Source organism: Pongo pygmaeus, chromosome 4, assembly GCF_028885625.2.
Source record: "Pongo pygmaeus isolate AG05252 chromosome 4, NHGRI_mPonPyg2-v2.0_pri, whole genome shotgun sequence".
Classification (NCBI taxonomy): Eukaryota; Metazoa; Chordata; class Mammalia; order Primates; family Hominidae; genus Pongo; species Pongo pygmaeus.
The window spans coordinates 119,474,523-119,494,904 of record NC_072377.2 but is presented as its reverse complement, the minus strand read 5'-3'; the positions used below and the strand labels follow the sequence as shown (position 1 = coordinate 119,494,904).

The 20,382-nt window shown below is 35.2% G+C and overlaps 1 protein-coding gene across 2 annotated transcripts in view; it reads left to right on the top strand.

The window, feature by feature from the left end:
• Window positions 1-13,493, top strand: part of PGGT1B (protein geranylgeranyltransferase type I subunit beta) — a 57,458-nt gene extending 43,965 nt beyond the window's left edge. The window contains exons 8-10 of one of the 2 annotated variants that reach the window (XM_054488202.2): window positions 4,771-4,879; window positions 9,167-9,330; window positions 9,443-13,493. In XM_054488202.2, the coding sequence (XP_054344177.1) occupies window positions 4,771-4,879; window positions 9,167-9,330; window positions 9,443-9,472 (303 nt within the window). In that variant the 3' untranslated portion in view covers window positions 9,473-13,493. Of the gene's footprint in view, window positions 1-4,770; window positions 4,880-9,166 lie in introns of both variants that reach the window. The other variant, XM_054488204.2, reaches the window with a different exon arrangement.
• The last annotated feature ends 6,889 nt before the right edge of the window (window positions 13,494-20,382 follow it).

The window sequence follows — 20,382 nt, the reverse complement described above, 5'->3', positions numbered from 1 at the left end:
TATGAATTTGTCTATTCTAGGTACCTCATATAGGTGAAATCATACAATATTTGTCCTTCTGTTTCTGGCTTATTTCACTTAGCATAATGGTTTCAGGGTTTATTTATGACATGGCATATATCAAAATTTCATTTTTTTAATGGCTGAATAATAATATTCCATTGTATATAAATACCACATTTTCCTTCTTCATTTATCTGTTGATGGTCACTTGCGTTGTTTTCACCTTTTGGCTATTGCAAATAATACTGCTAAAAACATGGGTGTATAAATATATATTCAAGTCCCTGCTTTCATTTTTGAGGGGTACAGTATGTATATAGGAGTGGAATTGCTGGGTCATATGGTAGTTCTTCATTTAACTTTTTGAGGAAATGCCAAACTTTTCCACAGCAGCTACAACATTTTATATTCCCTCTAGCAATGTATGAGAGTTCCATTTTCTCTACATCCTCACCAACATTTGTTTTTTCTGTTTGCTTTTATGTATATATATTAATATAATAGCCATCCTAATGGATCTGAAGTGTCATTTCATTGTGGTTTTGATTTGCTTTTTTCTAATGATATTGAGTGTCTTTCTGTGTACTTATTGGTCATTTGCATATCTTCTTGGGAGATCTATTCAAGCCCTTTGCCTATTTTTAAATCTGGTTTCTTTTGTTGTTATAAAGTTGTGGGAGTTCATATATTCTGGATATTAATCCCTTCTCAGATATATGATTTGCAAATATTTTCTCATTCCTTGAGTTGCCTTTTTACTCTGTTGATGGTGTCCTTTAATGCACAAAAGTTTTTTGATGCAGTCCAATTTTATCTAAATTTTTCTTTTATTGCTTGTGTTATTGGTGTCATGTCCATAAAATTATTGCTGAATCCACTGTCATAAAGATTTTCCCCAGTGTTTTCTTCTAATAATTTTATGGTTTTAGGCCTTAATGTTGGGCCTTTCATCAATTTTGAGTTAATTATTGTATGTGATGTAAGGTAAGATCCAACCTCATTCTTTGACATGTGGATATCTAATTTTCCTGGCACCATATGTTGAAAAGACTGTCCTTTTCCGTTAAATGGTTTTGGCACCCTTGTCAAAAGTCAGTTGACTATATATATGTGAGGTTTGTTTCTGGACTTCCTATTTTATTCCATTGTTTTATATGGCTGCCCTTGGGCCAGTGCTATACTGTTTTAATTACTGTAGCTTTGCAGTAAGTTTCAAAGTCAAGAAGTTTGAGACTTCCAACTTTTCTTTTTCAAGATTGTTTTGGCTATTTGGAGCCCCTTGCAATTTGATATGAATCTGGTAATTGACTTTCCCATTTCTGCAAAAAAGTCTTTTGAAATTTTGATGGGAATTGCATTGAATCTGTAGATCACTTTGGGTAGTAGTGATATCTTGACACTGTTGAGTGTTCCTATCCATGAGCACAGGATGCTTTTCCATTTATATAGGTGGTCTTCAATTTCTTTCAGCAATGTTTTGTAGTTTTCAACATACAAATCTTTCACCTTTTTGTTAAGATTAAATTCTCAGTGTTTAATCATTTTAGATGCGCTTGTAAATGAAATTGCTTTCTTAATTTCCTTTTGGATTGTTCATTGCTAGTCTATAGAAACTATCAACTTTTTATGGAATAGTTTTAACAGGCATTAAGGATCATTGCTTAAATCAATTATGGCATTAAGAGGTTACAAAACAGTGGTATTCTTTCATTCCTTCTCAATTTATTAACTAGCATTGTTTTTTAAAGAAGAATTTTACCTTATCCTGAGATATACTTTGTACAGAGAAGGACACATAAATACCGAATTCTTTCCCTTAATAGTGTTCAACAAAATGAGTTGGTTCCCTACCATGCCCTCAGCCTTTCCAATAAAATATTAGATTTTAGAGTTTGGGTTTTTTTTTTGTTTTTTGTTTTTTTTTAGGATCATTGTGAATACGTAGATTTTAACATTTTTTAGTCATATATTACATGTATTAGTTATATATGACATATATATATATATATATATATATATATATATAAAATGCTTAAATTGTCCCATCTTTAGTCTATAGGAACCCTTTCAAGTTGTCCCAAGTCTTTTTTATTTGACATCAGTAGCTTTGACAGCTTTCTGAAGGCAACCACTTTTAAACTTTTTAAAAATGTTAACGCCGCATATCTACAACTATCTGATCTTTGACAAACCTGAGAAAAACAAGCAATGGGGAAAGGATTCCCTGTTTAATAAATGGTGCTGGGAACACTGGCTAGCCGTATGTAGAAAGCTGGAACTGGATCCCTTCCTAACACCTTATACAAAAATTAATTCAAGATGGATTAAATACTTAAACATTAGACCTAAAACCATAAAAACCCTAGAAGAAAACCTAGGCATTACCATTCAGGACATAGGCATGGGCAAGGACTTCATGTCTAAAACACCAAAAGCAATGGCAATAAAAGCCAAAATTGACAAATGGGATCTAATTAAACTGAAGAATTTCTGCATAGCAAAAGAAACTAGCATCAGAGTGAACAGGCAACCTACAAAATGGGAGAAAATTTTCACACCCTACTCATCTGACAAAGGGCTAATATCCAGAATCTACAATGAACTCCAACAAATTTACAAGAAAAAAACAAACAACCCCATCAAAAAGTGGGCGAAGGACATGAACAGACACTTCTCAAAAGAAGACATTTATGCAGCTAAAAAACACATGAAAAAATGCTCACCATCACTGGCCATCAGAGAAATGCAAATCAAAACCACAATGAGATACCATCTCACACGAGTTAGAATGGCAATCATTAAAAAGTCAGGAAACAACAGGTGCTGGAGAGGATGTGGAGAAATAGGAACACTTTTACACTGTCGGTGGGACTGTAAACTAGTTCAACCCTTGTGGAAGTCAGTGTGGCGATTCCTCAGGGATCTAGAACTAGAAATACCATTTGACCCAGCCATCCCATTACCAGAGATATACCCAAAGGACTATAAATCATGCTGCTATAAAGACACATGCACACGTATGTTTATTGTGGCACTATTCACAATAGCAAAGACTTGGAACCAACCCAAATGTCCAACAATGATAGACTGGATTAAGAAAATGTGGTACATATATACCATGGAATACTATGCAGCCATAAAAAATGATGAGTTCATGTCCTTTGTAGGGACATGGATTAAATTGGAAACCATCATTCTCAGTAAACTATCGCAAGAACAAAAAACCAAACACCACATATTCTCACTCATAGGTGGGAATTGAACAGTGAGAACACATGGACACAGGAAGGGGAACATCACACTCTGGGGACTGTTGTGGGGTCAGGGGAGGGGGGAGGGATAGCTTTAGGAGATATACCTAATGCTAAATGACGAGTTAGTGGGTGCAGCACACCAGCATGGCACATGTATACATATGTAACTAACCTGCACATTGTGCACATGTACCCTAAAACTTAAAGAATAATAATAATAATAATAAAATGTTTTAAATCTTGTGGACATTACCATGACTTTAAATCACAGACTGACTTCTTATCACCTTTAGACATTATTGATGATTCCCAACTATGAGAATTAAGATTTAGCCTCTCACTTTTCCAACAAATTGTTACCCGTTATATTTAGTTCTGAATCTTTTCCTCATCTTCTACCTTCCAATGCTATATAAGGTTACTTTTATTTTTATAATGTCAAGTTAGGAAACTTTCATATTTTTGTTCAGTATTAATAATCACATCTTTCAGCCTTTGCCTATAGGTTGATTCTAAAATTTAAAAACCAGTAATCAACACTTATTATGGGATAGTGAAAATATTGTTTATTGCTGAGCCAAGTGCAGTGTTACTATTATAATTTTTTCATTTTTATGTAATGACCAATGTGCCACTGATGGAAAATATTCCTAACATCAAGATTCAAAAAAGTCTTTTTCCTTATATTTTATTAATTAAATCAATGTAAATGAATAAATTTGTTTCTTGTTTGTACCATAACTTTCTTATGAGTTTAGCTTTTCTTTTTGAGAAATAATGCTTCTTCATCAGTCACTAAAAGCTGTGGCTCTCTCTGGTTCATTAACGTATATTAAATTGCTTTGTATCATCAGAAATGTCTTGAACCCTCTTACCTACTGTGCACCTCATCTTGAACTTCACAGTATTATTTATTTATTTGTATTTTACTTTTATGGAATCTTGAGAGAAAAGCCAAGTACATGTCCTAAATCATTAAAAACTATATAGTTTTTTAAGTTGCAATCATTTTTCTTACCTTTTTCTTTCCTAATTAAAGAGCTATACTTTTTTACTATTTTCAAAACTGTCTGTAGCATCTGGTTAGTAATTTTTGTTTGCTCTTTTTTTAAAAAATATTTTTAGTTCCAATTACTACTAGTTTATAACTAATAGCTCAAGAGCTTATCATAAGAGTTAAAATATGGGTAGATAAAATTGTACTTTTTTAAATGACTGATTATGTTGAGTGGATTCGAGTTGTCTTTTGAATTTAGCTTAATGTGATTTAAAGGGTTCAGTTGGCCTGGTTCAGAAGAAGGAAATAGAGGGTTGAGAAAAGGAGAGTAGATTTGATAAGAAAATTTAAAAGTTAATGTGATTTACTAATTTCAAAAGTGCTCAAGGCCCCAGAGACTTGGTCTGAGCACCTTAGCTAAAGAAAAGCATATCTAAATGACACATATTTGAAATTTGAGCCAAAGGTTGATATGAGTTTTATGTCAGTAAATTTTTATTTGTCATGTCATTTCAGCTTCTAAAAATTTTCCAATACACTAACTTTGAGAAAAATAGAAATTACATCTTATCAACTCAAGATCGCCTTGTAGGGGGATTTGCCAAGTGGCCAGACAGTCATCCAGGTAATTATTTTCTTTGTGAATCCAGAACAACCTTTATTTCCTGAATAGATCTTCAAGCATCTTTATCAGAAAAGGCATATGATAGAAAATATATCCAGTTGCAAAGTTACATTGAATAATATTTTTTAAAAGGTATATTGTGTAAGCTTAGGATAAATTTAGGGTGTTGGAGAGTATAAAGGAAAGAGTTTATTATCAAGATGCATGGGAATGGTGTGCATTTTTTTCCCAAATATTTTACTTAGTAATGTTTTATTTCATTTGCAGCAATAATGTAGATGGTCTGAATGGGTCCTTTTCAAAGAAGAGAATTATTTAACCCATCCAAAGCCATTAGGATTATTAGTCATGACTTGAGCTAAGTATAATAAATTACTCCCAATCCTGAAGGGAATCAGTTCTTACTCTTTTCAGAAGTCATTAAATAGGCCGGGTGCAGTGGCTCATGCCTGTAACACCAACACTTTGGGAAGTCAAGGCAGGTGGATCACTTGAGGTCAGGAGTTCAAGACCAGCCTGGCCAATATGTTGAAACCCCGACTCTACTAAAAATACAAAAATTAGCCAGGTGTGGTGATGCGTGCCTGTAGTCCCAGCTATGCGGGAGTCTGAGGCAGGAGAGTCACTTAAACCCAGGAAGCAGAGGTTCCAGTGAGCCAAGATTGCACCACTGCCCTCCAGCCTGTGTGACAGAGCGAGACTCTTTGTCTAAAAAAAAAAAAAAAAGTATTAAATAAAATATTTTAAATCCTGAATATATGTGTTTCTCACTTCCCATACTCTTGTTCTCCAAATTTCAACAGATTCAGACAATATAAATGGCATGGCACCCAAGGCCCTTCCAAAATTTGGCTCCTCTCCCACCTCTAGCATCATTCTGTAGCCTACACCTCACCCGACTTACGTTTTCACATCCAGCAAAATGAGTCTATATACAGCTTCCCTATAAAAATCCATTTAAGTGTGTGTTAAAAAAATTTCAAACACCCACACTTTTGATAAGCAAGTAGTTAAAGAATTAGTTACAAATATGAAAGTAGACACAAGGAATGATTGTTTTTGCCAGTATTGCAATAGAGTCGTGGTTTTTATTATCAGCCTTGAAAGTGCCTCATCAACTCATCTTCCATCACAGAACTGCTATGGTTGGAATGTGTACTTGAATCAGAATATAAATAAGGAGCTCATGAAATCATATTTTTGTATTTGAAATGAGCAGGAATATTTCCTTACACCCCTACTTGCCTATATTTTCATATAAAACATGCTTTCTAGGCCAGGTGCGTTGGCTCACACCTGTAATCCCAACAGTTTGGGAGGCTGAGGTGGGTGGATCACTTAAGGTCAGGAATTTGAGACTAGCCTGGCCACATGGTGAAACACTGCCTCTACTAAAAATACAATAATTAGCCAGGCTTGGTGGTGGGTGCCTGTAATCCCAGCTACTCGGGAGGCTGGGGCAGAAGAATTGCCTGAACCTGGGATGCAGAGGTTGCAGTGAGCCAAGATCACACCACTGCACTCCAGCCTGGGCAACACAGCAAGAGTATGTCTCAAAAAATAAAATAAAATAAATGGCTGGATGCAGTGGCTCATGCCTGTAATCCCAGCTTTGGGAGGCTGATGCTGGTGAATCACTTGAAATCAGGAGTTCAAGACCAGCCTGGCCAACATAGCGAGACCCCATCTCTACCAAAAATACAAAAATAGCCAGGCATGGTGGTGCACACCTGTAGTACCAGCTACTCAGGAGCTGAGGCAGGAGAATTGCTTGAACCCAGGAGGTGGAGGTTGCAGTGAGCCAAGATCTCACCATTGCACTCCAGCCTGGGCGACAAAGCGAGACTCTGTCTCAATCAACCAATCAATAGTAAAACATGTCTTCTTAGAGAAAGTGTACATTGCTTTCAAAGTCGTAAGCCAAAGTATGTTTTCAGAAGTTAATTTCTCAAGCAAAATAATATTTTGAAATTTTTGATATCTCTAGTGCCTCAAAACTGAGAATTATTTTGGTCTTCATTCCATGTTTTCCATCAGTGCAGGGTACTGTTTTAACAAATAATGGGAATAGGGAAATGACAGTCTCTTAGAAAACATTTCTTGTATAAACATACTTGAAATACATTCAGTGTTTCCAAAAGCTTTTTTAAAAGAAAGTTCTTGAGGCTTTTTCCGGAGAGATCAGTTGCTAACTTTAACATTTGTGTAAATATTTGGATGTACTACTTACTTTTTACAGATACATTACAATGTTTTCAGAGTACGCAATAGAAAGCATAGAAAGGCTTTGCTAAATTGAATTTATGTGTAAAGATCTGGTCCCAGAACCTTTATAATCATTTTAACAAGATTCTTTAAAATTAAGCTTATTCTTCATTCTAGTGAATTTAGTGGAAAATTTGACACAAAGGGATTTTATATACATTTATGAAAGAAACTTCAAAAGAATGACCTTTTATTATGGAGTAAATATATATTTCAACATCTAAAGTGCTTTATTATGGAGTAAACATATATTTCCACATCTAAAGTGCTTGTACGTTGCCACTTACAGATAAGGAGTTTTTTAAAAAAAAACAATTTGAGGCTTGAAACATTTGAGTTCTGATCTCATTGGCTGTTACAAAAATCTTTTTGAGAAAAAAATAAGTTTTATTTGTTACTTTATCCAGAGAGATTTTAGTTTTACACAGTTCTATTTTATGTTATTATGGGTGTATATTTTTTGTTGTACTTTTTCCTAGAAAAGTTTCCTAGTTTCTAGAAAACAAAGCTTAATGTTGCTTTGTACCCTTTGTAGTTTTAGAATAACTATATGGAATGATGTAATATTACAGGTGAAATCAAATTTATTTTTTATAGTCTGAAAGTCAAAGGAAAGTGAGCCAGAAGAAACCTAAGTATTTTCTGAAAAGGCCTAAAAGGTGATCAACATGGGCCTCCATTAGTTAAATAACATTTTCACAATGGCATTGAGTAAGCACAGCTATTTGTCATTTCTGTTTTGAAAAATAAGTGATACTCTTGTGAGTAAAGCTTTTTCTTTAACTCTTTTGACAAAGTTTGACGTGGTAAGATGTTTTGAGCTTTTTGTTGTGTTGTTTTGAGACAGGGTCTCATTATTTTGCCCAGGCTAGAGTGCAGTGATATAATCATGCCTCACTGCAGCCTCAACCTCCCTAGGCTCAGGTGAGCTTCCCACCTCAGCCTCCCGAGTAGCCGGAACTACAGGCACACACCACCGTACCTGGTAATTTTGGTATTTTTTGTAGAGATGGAGCTTCACCGTATTGCCCAGGCTGGTATCAAACTCCTGCGGCTCAAGCAATATGCCCTTCTCGGCCTCCCAAAGTGCTGGGATTACAGGTGTGAGCCACCACACCCAGCCTGTTTTGAACTTTAATAGCTCTTAAGGCCATAAATGTCAGCCAATTCAAAAATAGAGAAAAATTTTGACTGGTACAAAACTGTCTTTTTAATGTTCCTATAACTGCAAAGCTCTGAGCTCTTCAGAAGTCTGCATAAGACTCCTAGGCAGGAATGGCCATGTGATTTCATTGGCCACTTTAATAGAAGAGGATCGCTGCCCCCGAAAGATGGGAAACTAGTGAGCCAGTGCAGAATTGTCATGGTATGAGCACTCATATTATTTCAACCAAATAGAATGTGAGTTTGTTTTTATTGTCAGATCAGATATTTTTACAATGACTGACATTACCCTAAATAGGAGGATTAAATATGGCACAGCATTCCAGAATGGATTATTTTTGCCTAAGCTCCTGTTATTTAACACAGTGTTAGGATAGTACTGCATATGGTTTAGGAACTTTCAGAGGTAAAACGTGGAGCAAGGGATATTGCAACTTAGATTCAGAGTTTTGTTTTCGTTTTAAAGAAAAAAAACTTAATGATATAGCATTGAAGCTACTCGTTTCCATGTTCTCTAGTAAGCAAATAGGGAAACTCCCCAAAATGAGAAGTCTTACATATGACTGCTGCTCCTCCTGTCTTTTAATCACAGAGGTTATGGACAGTATCAGCTCTTCAGCTGGAAACTGTTTTCCTTCGTTAATGATATTTTCATGATTAAAATATTTTATTTTGATCATCTGGGTTTTTTTTTAAATTGGTGTTTGAGACTTTGAGAAAGCAAATATTTTTAAAACTATATTAGCATTTCTCTAAACTTTCAATGGAGTGATGGGCTGGTAAATATGTGGCTAAAATATTCTGTAGAATGTGCAAGTAAGAATACCTATTATGATGTTTTAAATGCCTTCTTTTTAGATGCTTTGCATGCATACTTTGGGATCTGTGGCCTGTCACTAATGGAGGAAAGTGGAATTTGTAAAGTTCATCCTGCTCTGAATGTAAGCACACGGACTTCTGAACGCCTTCTAGATCTCCATCAAAGCTGGAAAACCAAGGACTCTAAACAATGCTCAGAGAATGTACATATCTCCACATGACTGATTTTAGATTGGGAGGGTGGGGGGATTTGTAGCATAACTGTAGCTCAAGTTTAAAAGCCATGTATAACCAAGTGTGCTCTTTTTTTAAAAGGTAGAGTCTTACAATCAAATCTCCTGCTGATGTCACTTTGGGATATGGTCTTGAGCCAGTAATCTTTATACTGGGTTTCAAGAAAATCTTTGTTGAAGTTTGAACCACAACTTTGTCGTGGTTCTTAAATGTTTATACCGTATTTCTAAGAAGTTGTTTGAGGCAAATTAACTGTATGTGTGTAGGTTATCTTTTTAAAAACTCTTCAGTGCAAATTGTATCTTATTATGAAAAGGACAAATTTTCAAGTTTACACTTCACATAGCATTGATAATCTTCAGGTGAACACTTAGTGATCATTTGAAAAGCTCACTGCTGATGGTAGAAAATTTGCTTTAATGAATTAAGTATCTGGGATTATTCTTTGAAAACAGATGACCATAATTTTTTTTAAAGAAGAGTGACTTATTTTGTCTTATTCTTAAGTAAAGTGTGCCAATTAAACCTGTGTGGCCTATATAAATGAAATTAATAACTTCATAGTAAGAATAAATAGGTTTAACTAATGTGATAGTTTTCTAAAAGGAGATTGTTTGAAGACAACTATTATGTAACTGAGGGAAAAGCAACTTTATGTGATTGTGAATGAGAAAGTTTTGTGCTATGTGGGTCATTTATTTAGACATTGCTGTGGTGAATACCAGTTGTGTTTGATTTTATTCTCAAATCATTAGTTGCCTTTTTTTTTTTTTTTTGCTTTCTAGGAAGAAAACAGTCTTTTTTATCTAGAAGGAAAGATACTTTGTGTTTTCATTTTTAGCCATTTGAATTTTTTAATTTGTTGCCCCCAGTGTGTTAGCTGCTCTAATTTCAAACTAATACTTTTCTAATTTTTTTCAAATAAGTAAAAAATACAAAAACAGAACCATTCAAACAGATTCAGTGGTGTAACTCTATACATGGTCATTTTTATTCTCATATTTTCAGGTAAGTGAAAGGGAAATGCGACCATTTAGAGGGTAAGAAATAGGGTTTTGTTTTTGTTCATTGTTTTGTTTTAAGTCTGTGAACTAGCTAATTGTAAAGGAGGTAGTATAAAAACTCTTCATTAGTAATTAATTTATCAATAACTCATATCCGTTACTTGCTCAGTGACATTCAGAACTATGAGTCTAGTACTGAAATGGGGAGAGAAATCTCTTCACTAAAGGAGTTGGCTTTAAGTTAGTCTTGGTGATAATAAATGTTGAAATACAAGTATCAGTATAAAAACTGGATTACTGGTATCACTGTTTAGGCATTGTAATATTTTAAATGTTATCTTTTTTTCTAAATCAGAGGAAAAAAATGTTCTGAAATAACAGTCCTTCCCAAGGGAAACACTATGTACTTGGAGAGATGATTCATTTATTATTGGCATGCTTAGTTTTAAACCTGAGTTTGCCAACTGTATGTTTTTTAATTAGAAATAAAATAAATCTTCTGATGGTGGGGGAAAAAGTAAGCTTAATAACAGATGTTATCCTTCTGTGAGTTATTCCAGTTGCTACTATTTAAATCCTGGCAGATGAAGACATCCATATCTCAAACTAAGTCATCTCTTAGACATTGGAAGTTGAAGTAGCATATATATAATGGCTTTAGGACTATATAAAAAGCCCAAATTGTTTTTTCTATATCACCAAGAAAGGTTAGAAGGCAATAAAGGTAGTAACAGTGACTGTATTCATAAATGTTAGAGAAAAATTCCAATCTAAAAGTATTTTATAAGGCTAAATATTTTGTAACTCCTTATAATTTAATACCATAAGATTATAAATTTTAGTATGCTTCTAATTGATATATTCGTGGGAGAATTTCTTGTGAAACTTTATGGACTCATAAATGTTCACATTCCACAGCGACTGAATTGACCAGAAAATAGCAGGCCAGTGTGAATTGTGGAGATACTATTTCTAACTTTTCTAAATAGTTATTTACAAGAAAAGTATTTATCGATTAAATAAATTATAAGCAATATTTCACATATACACTTTATTCCTTAGGAGGAGTCATGTAATGAGGGAAAATATGAAGTCCGAAATCTCAAAAAGCTGTATTTCCTACTCTATACTTGTCTCCTTCCCGCCCCTTAATTTTGTGGTATTTTTTTTTTAGAAGGTAGGAGGAGGAGCTTTATTTTGAGCATCTGCATACAAATGAGATTAATCAGATCATATGGCATAATTTAACCTGTTTATCATTTCAGTGTTTTTAGATTTGATCTATAATATATATGTGTTATTAGATCTTTAGTTATTTATATTTAATCTAAATTCATATAGAAATCTTGCTGACAGTGATATATAATTTGAAAACTGTTGGACCTGATCATTTTTGAGAGACAGTTAATGAGGAGGTGCTCTGGAATCAGATGACCTGGGTTTAAATCCAAGATTTGCCAGTTCAGCAGCATGATCTTGGACCTAACTCTGCCATGGATAAAATAAGGAAAATAGGTAAAACCTAACACACAGGGTTTAGGATTAAATGAGATAATACAGATAAAGCACTTAGGATAGTACCTGGAATACAGCAAATTTCATATTATAGTTTCTTTATAATGATCATAAAATTATTTTTGTAATTAAAACCTCTCTTCTACAACAGAAAGAGGTCTTAACAGTTTAACCTCAGGGAAAATGATGACAATAGTGTTGTTTTCTAATCTCCCCATAAGAATACAGAGCAACTGGGATAGCCACAGACCCTATTACAACGCTAGATGACAAGGTATCTCTATGAACTTCAAAATACAACTAAGTGAGGACAAACCACTGAACCACATAGTTTCAGTATCTGTGGGAGGAAGTAGAAGGAAGGCAGCTGGTTTCTGACAGCTCTGCAAATTGGAGAACTACAACACTGCCCACAGTTTCTCACTACAAAGTGCCGTGGGCCAATCTAAGAACAGACACTGAAACTGGGAAGTGACTACAGAATCCCATTTGCAGATGAATGTTAAAGCAATATGATAAGGTCTGCTGACTGCATTAGAGCAGTCTGGGTTTTACACTGTGTACCTCTTGAAGCTTATGAGACAAAGCCCAGCACTGAGGACAAACTTCTAGAATTAGAATCCAAATGGGCAGGATGGGTAAAATAGGACAAAAGCAAGAAGATCTAGATAAGTATTGGGAAGAAAGGCCAAGATACAGAGACATTATATATATGTATTTTCATATATATATATATATATATTCTTTTAAATCACTGTGAAAATGGGAGCTCTAAGGCTGTGAAGTCATCCTAGAGCCACTCCTTCCTCCTAAAAGTACAGAAAAACTCATTTCAGTTAAGGGGAAAAAAAGAGTAACTGAGCCAGGATTACAGTCCAACTCCAGTCAAAGTTAGTATAAGAAATAAGAGAATAAATAGATCAACATCCTCACAGACAATGAAAGCACACTGGAAGGACATGACCACAAGACAGATAAAAACCTAATATTTGCCAAAAAATAAAATGCAAATATGACAGGAAATTTATAGTAATTAGTACAGTTATCAATAAAAGTAGGAAAAGGTAAAAACCAAATACCAAACACTTGGAGTAAAAAGAAAAATAAAGCAGAAGGAAGGAATTAATAAAAGCAAAAAATAATTACTAGTAGAAAACCAAAACAATAGAGGCAATAATAAATCTAAGTTGGTGATGGGTAGTGTGGGGAGTTGAGTGAGATAAACCACCAGCTAACCTATTTCAGAAAAAAAGGAGGAAGCACAAATACAAAAATTTAAATGACAAGGGGGAAATAGTAAAACAGGGAATTTGTTTAAATTGACTATTTTGAGCAATTTTACACAATAAATTCAAAAACTATTTTGAGAAAAATGCAAATTGCCAAAATTTACTCTAGATAGATAAAGTCACAACAAACCAATTACCATAGAAGAAACAAATAGTTAAAAGTACCCCTTACCAAAAGAAGCATCAAGCCCAGACTGTTACAAGGGGATTTCTACCAAACCTTTTAAGATTAAATAATCCCGTTCTTGCTTAAACAATTCCAGAGACTAGAAAAAAAATCTTGAACCTCAAAGTGCCAAAAAAAAAAAAAAAAACAAAGAAAAACTCCTAAATTCATTGTATAAAATGAATGTAATAGCATTGGTTCAAAAACCTGACAAAGATTGTACCAAAAAGAAAGTTATAGAGCAATCTCATGAATATTAATAAAAAGTTTTAATGATAACATTAGCAAACAGTCCAACAGCACTTTCAAAAGGTAATCATGACTAAGTTGGGTTTATTGTAAGAATGCAAGAGTAATTCAATACTAGATAATCTGTTAATATTCACATTAAGAGTTAAAAAAAATCTTCATCTTTGCAGAAAAGACATGATAGAATTGAGCACTCACTTATGTTAAATATACTAAGTAGAAATTGGTGAATAATCTATTAACATTGTACCTCTACCTAAAAGCCAGCATCTTAAATTTCAAAGCAAAAGAGACCTTCCAGCTGAAGTCAGGAACAAGACATGCCCACTAACTCCTCTGCTACTCAACAATGTGTTGAGAGTTATAGCCAATGAAGTTAGACAAAATAAAGACGTGAATTGGAAAGGAAGAGGTAAAACTATTTGCAGATATGAATATGTATCTAGAAAGCCCAAAGGAACTTGTTGAAAAACTAAACAATAAAAGAACTTAGTAAAGTAGTTATTAAATACAATTTACATACAAATATCAGTAGGCTTCACCAGACACAAGTGCATACTTTGATTCCATTTCGGTGAAGTTCAAAACAGACAGCATTTATGTATGGTGTCAGAAATCAGCACCCTCTTTCAGTCACTACCTCTCTTCCCAAAGGTAAGCACTATCAAAATTACCATCAATTAGTTTTGTCTGTTTTTGAATTTTATAAGAGTGGAACCATACAGTATACATTATTTTTCAACTGGCTTTAACTCAGTAGGACTGAAAGAGGGTACAAGGGAGACTCTGTGGTGCTGGTAATGTTCTGTTTCATGATCTAGGTGCTGGTTACGTGGGTGCATTCACCTTATGAATATTTATCAAGCTTTATATGATTTGTGCACTTTTCTGTATGTATAATTATAGCTCAATAAAAATGTTTACTAAAAAGAGTAACAAGACTATATATATATATGTATATGCAAACCTAAACTAGTTAGAAGATACTTGAAGAGAAGACCACGTTTGTGATAGCGAAAGTAAAAAGAAAACTTAATGTGTAAATTTAAGACACATCTAAAATCTGTATGAGGAAAACTGAAAAAAACTCTTGAGAGGCAAAAATGTAGATTCCATCAAATGAAAAGATACATGATATTCTTAGATAGAAAGACAACATCAAAACATGTCTTTCCCCACTTAGGTTCATTTATAAATTCAATGCCATTCCAATAAAAATTATATTGTCATTTGAGAGAACATACTAGAATAACCATGGAAACTGAAAAGAATTAGAGGGGACCAGCCATATCCGACACTAAAACATACTCTAAATCCTCCATGGCAGAAGCTATCAGGATTTTTTAAAGTGTGAACACTTTTTGGCCCAGATACTCTGTATCTATAGATTTAGCATAAAGAAACATGCAAATAGGCAATGATACATTTTCAAGGATCTCACAGCCACATTTTTGTAATTGTGAAAAATAAGACACTGATTATGATACATTTATGTAACTCAATACTATGCAACTGTTAAAGTATGGATATTGGAAGGCATTCCTAATGTTGAATAAATGAAAAGTTTTGTATTGGTGCATAAATAGGAAGAATGGAACAGAAGAGGAATTCCAGAAATAGACTCAGTGGCATTTAGAATACAGTAAAGGCAGCATCTCAAGTTAGTGAGAAAATGAACTTTTAAGTAAGTGCTATTGAGATTACTGGTGCTTAATTATTCATATATTTACATTTTAAAAAAATATATAGCTTATTTCACTTTGAACCTTTTTTTAAAATGGACATTTAGTTTTATAATTTAAAGAAAAAGTGATAGTTCTCTCCTCATCCCAGCCTATGCTATACCCACAGCCTATACTTCTTGGAGGTAAACACCACTGTTGCATACATCTTTCAGATCTTTAATCTCTGTATATAGAGATATAAAAATAGGGAATATTCTTTAAATATCTGTACATTTTAAGTATTACTCATCCCAATACAATATATACTTATACAAATAGATATATGTATGTATACTATACGTGAAGATCTGAGGTACTAAATATTCCGTGGTATTTTTTTCATTCAACAATATATTATGAATGCCTTTCAATAGCCATACTTTAATAGTTGCATAGTATCACATTGCATAAACATGTTAGGTCAGTGCAAAAGTAATTGCATTTTTTTACCATTTTAATGGCAAATGAGGTACTGATTATATTTAATCAGTGCCTTATTTTTCACAACTACAAAAATATTGCTGTGAGATCCTTGAAAATGTATAATTGCCCATTTGCATGTTTCTTTATAGATAAGGAATTACTGGGGCAAAAAGTGTGCACAATTTAAATTTGATGTTTTTGGTTTTGTTTTTGCCAAACTGCTTTTTAAGAAGGTTGTACTAATGCACACTTTTATCTTGACACTAAGATTTTAAATATGATCAGAAAATGGGTTTCTGATAGTAAAACTGTCTACTTGTAATAATTGTGGCATTAGAAAAGACCTTTGTGGCTTCGTTCCTCAAACTCATTTACAAATTATAAATCTGAGCTCCAAATATGAATTAACTCACACAAGATCTTTAACAATTAGTAGCAGTACTGTAACTAGAGTGCATGTTTTCTGTCTCCAGAAATAACATTCTTTTTATGCCACATTTTTTTAACTGAGGTGATCATTCTCCACCATCTTCTTTCCATGTTTTTCCATGTTTGTTCTAACTTTTCATTAAATATCTTGAGGCTCTAACTAAATTAAGGGTGGCCATTAAAATTGTATGTGGGATTCCCTGAACCAACTGGTAATGCACTACCAGTATATAAGGTATCCTCATTAAAGCAGTTGGTGATTGGTACGTGGGACCTCACTCATGTATGTTTGCATCTACTTGTGAGTCAAAAAGTTTTCTTAAAGTATGGGTGAGATCATGAAAGACATATAATTCACTGGAGAAATTGTGAAAAAGTAAAAGATTATGAATTTAGGCTCAAAGCCAATTTCCCTCTCATTTAATCCTACATGAGCAAGTCAAGGAGTTTGGTAGAGCTTTATGAAATCTCTAAAGATTGAAGGAAAACAATCACTCAAATCGATTTGATAAAGTGCAACTAAGTAGTATGCTAGCCTGTTAATGGATTTTCATCTTGTCATTTAAGTTTCAGCAATTGAGTACCACACTAAAACACCCACAAATGAGATTCTGTTACAGAGTATCTTTTTTCTACTACAGAACATACTGTAGACAATTATTCAGTGGTTAACTTGTAGAAATAATCAGAAGATGCTTTTCATTTTTATGACTCGATACATTTTAATATTTATCATATTAAGAGAAACTTAGGTTACTTACAACTCATAAACGTTGCTATGAACGTCATTCATTTATTCACTTATTTATTTTTACGGTGTTCCTAGAAAGAAATTCCTGGACTAAAGGATTTATGCTTTAAAAATATTGGTAGTTACTGCCAAGAATTGCCATCCAGAAACAGTGTAGCCATTCATAATCTCAACAACAAGGTATGAGAGTGCCTGTTTCCTCATATCCTTTGTGACACTGGATTTTATCAAGCTTAAAGTTTTTTCATTCTAGGTGGGTGAAAATGGTATTCCGTTATTGATAATGTGTGCAAATCAAGTTCTAATAAGTTTGGGGGGAGGTTAATTCTTTATATGTGCTGTATGAATTAATGCCAACTGTATGCCTGTGAGAGTGAAATCGGAATAATGTCTCTCCACTGAAGCAGGACTTAGAGCACTAGTTTTCCAAATGTGGTCTACAGATGGAAACATTAGCATCACCTGGGTACTCGTTAGAAAGTGCAGATTCTCTGGCGGTACCTTAGACCTCCTGAATTAGAAACTTTGGGGGTAGGGTTAGACATTTGTGTTTTAAACAAGCCCTCCAAGTGGTTTCAATGCACACTCAAAGTTGAGAACCAATCACTAATAGAGAAAAAGCAGCTTGGGTAGAAACAGTTGATTATTTGCAAATTTATATTTTAAAAAGATAGGATTCTTAACAGTAAGCTCTGTATAATTCAGCAATGTGATCTTTACTCCTACCCCCAAAGAACTAATGTGATTGTAGTGTGTGGTAGCAGGATCGAAAACATAATAAATACTCAGATATGCAAAGAAAATATAACATTTGTTTTCTCAAATGGATTTCATTTTTATTTACCCATATCTTTGGCTGTTAAGGGATGGGGGGAGGCTAAGGAAAAGGGCCATTTGAATGTGTTAGCTAACAATCTCAGTCTCTTCCGGTTTCAACAGTGTCTTTTTTTCCTGATCCTTGCTGTCTGGGTATATATGAGTCTTTGTGGGGCATGAGAGGGTCTCTGTTGCACACTGCTGCTCTGGTCTGGTCCCTGGACTGGTGCCTACTGAGGTGTCTGCTGCTAGTGTGGCCTTTTGAGGTGGGTTACTCTTTGCCTCTGATTTCAAGTCTATGACCTCTTCACTCCAGTCCCAGGCCTCTTTCTATCCAACGGATCTTAGTGACTCCATCTTGGTATCCTCTGCTCTCCCCCACTTCCCCTCCCCACGCACATTTACTATCTGGCAAATGCAGAAACTATTAGATCTCGTTTATGCCTGAACACTGTCTCCTCTTCCTATAGGTACCTCCCTTCCCACTTTAATGCTACCTGGACACTCTGGATATATAAGCCAAAAGTCTGATTCTTTTAGGACTGCACACAGCCTTTTCTAGGCGATGCCTGGAGAAGCAGGTCACAAGGCCACCCCACATTACCACGTCTAAATTTTAATTTTTAAGTTACAAATAAAACTAGCAAATTCTTATGTTCTATATTTTTAGGTTGGCAAATATATCTTCATAATGACAACTGAAAAAATAGCAAATCATATCAAATAACTGTGAATAGCACAAATTCAAAATTAACTGCATTTTCCACTTTAGGCCATGATTTGGCAGTGGCTGCTGCTGGGCTGGAGCAGAGTAGACAAAGGGAAGAGATTTCTCCCTGGCTTGTTGACTTGCCAGCCCTGGCTCCCTACAGTCACTGGGCATATCCACAAGATAAACATATGCTTTCTCTTCTTATAGAGGGAGCAGTGGTGTGGTCCCTTCTCTCCTGCTTAGTCTTCTCTGCCCACCTGCACCCTCTCCATCTGAGCACAGGCTTCTTTATACTCCACCCAGCCCGAGTCAGGCAATCTTCACTCACAATATGTGCCCAGCCTCCAGCCCCCACCAATGTCACCCTTTCAGGTGCTTTAAAGGAACTGGAAGTTAGAAGGCCAGGTTCCCATTTAGAAATCTTGGCCTTAGAAAGTTCCCAGCCCACTGCTGGCCCTTGTACTCCCATCCAAGAACCCCTTCCATGCTTTGAGAGCTCCCTTACATTTGTGAAGGAATCCTAACCCCTTTGTCTGAGCTCCATATTACCTCCAGCTCCCCCAAACTGCTCCTTCATCATACCTTGGACCTAGGGGTCCACATACTTTGGCAGCCTAATCAAAAATGACCCAGGGAAGAAGCCCATGCAGGTTCTGTAAGTGGACTGAGATAGGGAATTCCAGGATCTCTGGTACGTGGGGAAGAGTCTAGAAAGGGGCCCCACTGATTCCTTACCTTGTGGAGAGAAGCACCAGAATGGCATCCTCTTAAGTGCAGGAGACCCTCTTGCCCAGATCTAAGGGCAGCACTGGCAGGCCACCAGCCTCTATGTTCTTAGTTTCCTTCATGCCTGTCTAGACCTTGTTACTTCCACACGTGTCCTCTCCTGTTTCCATCTTTCATCCTTACCACACTTTCCAGGGGTGGGTGTAGGAGGATTTCCCCTCTTCCTTTTTCTCCATTTCCTGAGTTCTCTCTACTACTGATTTTCATTTTAATTGGAGTTTAAGAAACTTAAAAAATCCTTTCTCAAGAGACAAAGTCTGACTATGATTCTTGTTTTGCTGCAAACTCAGAAGCTGCATATTTCCTCACTTTATCCTTGCTGTAATATTCTAAACCTCTCAAGGTAAATGAATGCCTCTGATGGAATGGGAAATGCAGAGGTAAAATGCACATTCGAATTGTTCAAATTTAGTACCCCTGCCAAATTAATAGAAGTAGGGTAGCTAAAATGAAGAGGGTGATGATACCCACTGTCCTCTGTACTGTCCGGGTACCACAATAGGTTCAAGGTGCCACACATTAAAAAGGTCAGAGAAGATCAGGCTTTCCAGGAGGGCAAGGAGAAATGGACCATATTTTTCACATTCAAATATATAAAGGCCTGTTCTCTGGAAGAAAGTTTACAGTCAGTGGCAACTTTAGAATTTCTGTTTAGGAGGGGCTTAGGGGTGGCCATCAGTAAGAAAGTGAGGCTTAGAGGGCTTGCTGTGAAGGTGATTTGCATATAACTGTACTTCTTATTTATTGTGTATTTGAGGTGGCTTTTGAGAGAGCAGGTGAAGATTACAGGTTAATCTTACTTGTACATCCTTCCATGGCCATACTTTGGCTTCGTCAGTAACTGGACTTCTCAAAACGTGTAGCATGTACAACTAATAGTATTTGTTGAATAAAGGAATTCATAAATGAACTCATATTAAGAACTATAAAGAACTTTGCAACGTTAGAGCTGCATGAGGCCGGAATGAGTAGCCACAGCAAGTTCTCCATTGCTACTGCTGCTGCTGGAGAAGGTGAGGCTCATTCTGGAAATCAGGAAAACAGCACGAAGACTGCAGGCTTGACTCACTTTCAGATGGCATTTGGTTTTGGCAGGGCAATGTTACACACACACACACACACACACACGCTATACAGCATCAACTCATTTCTCTAAA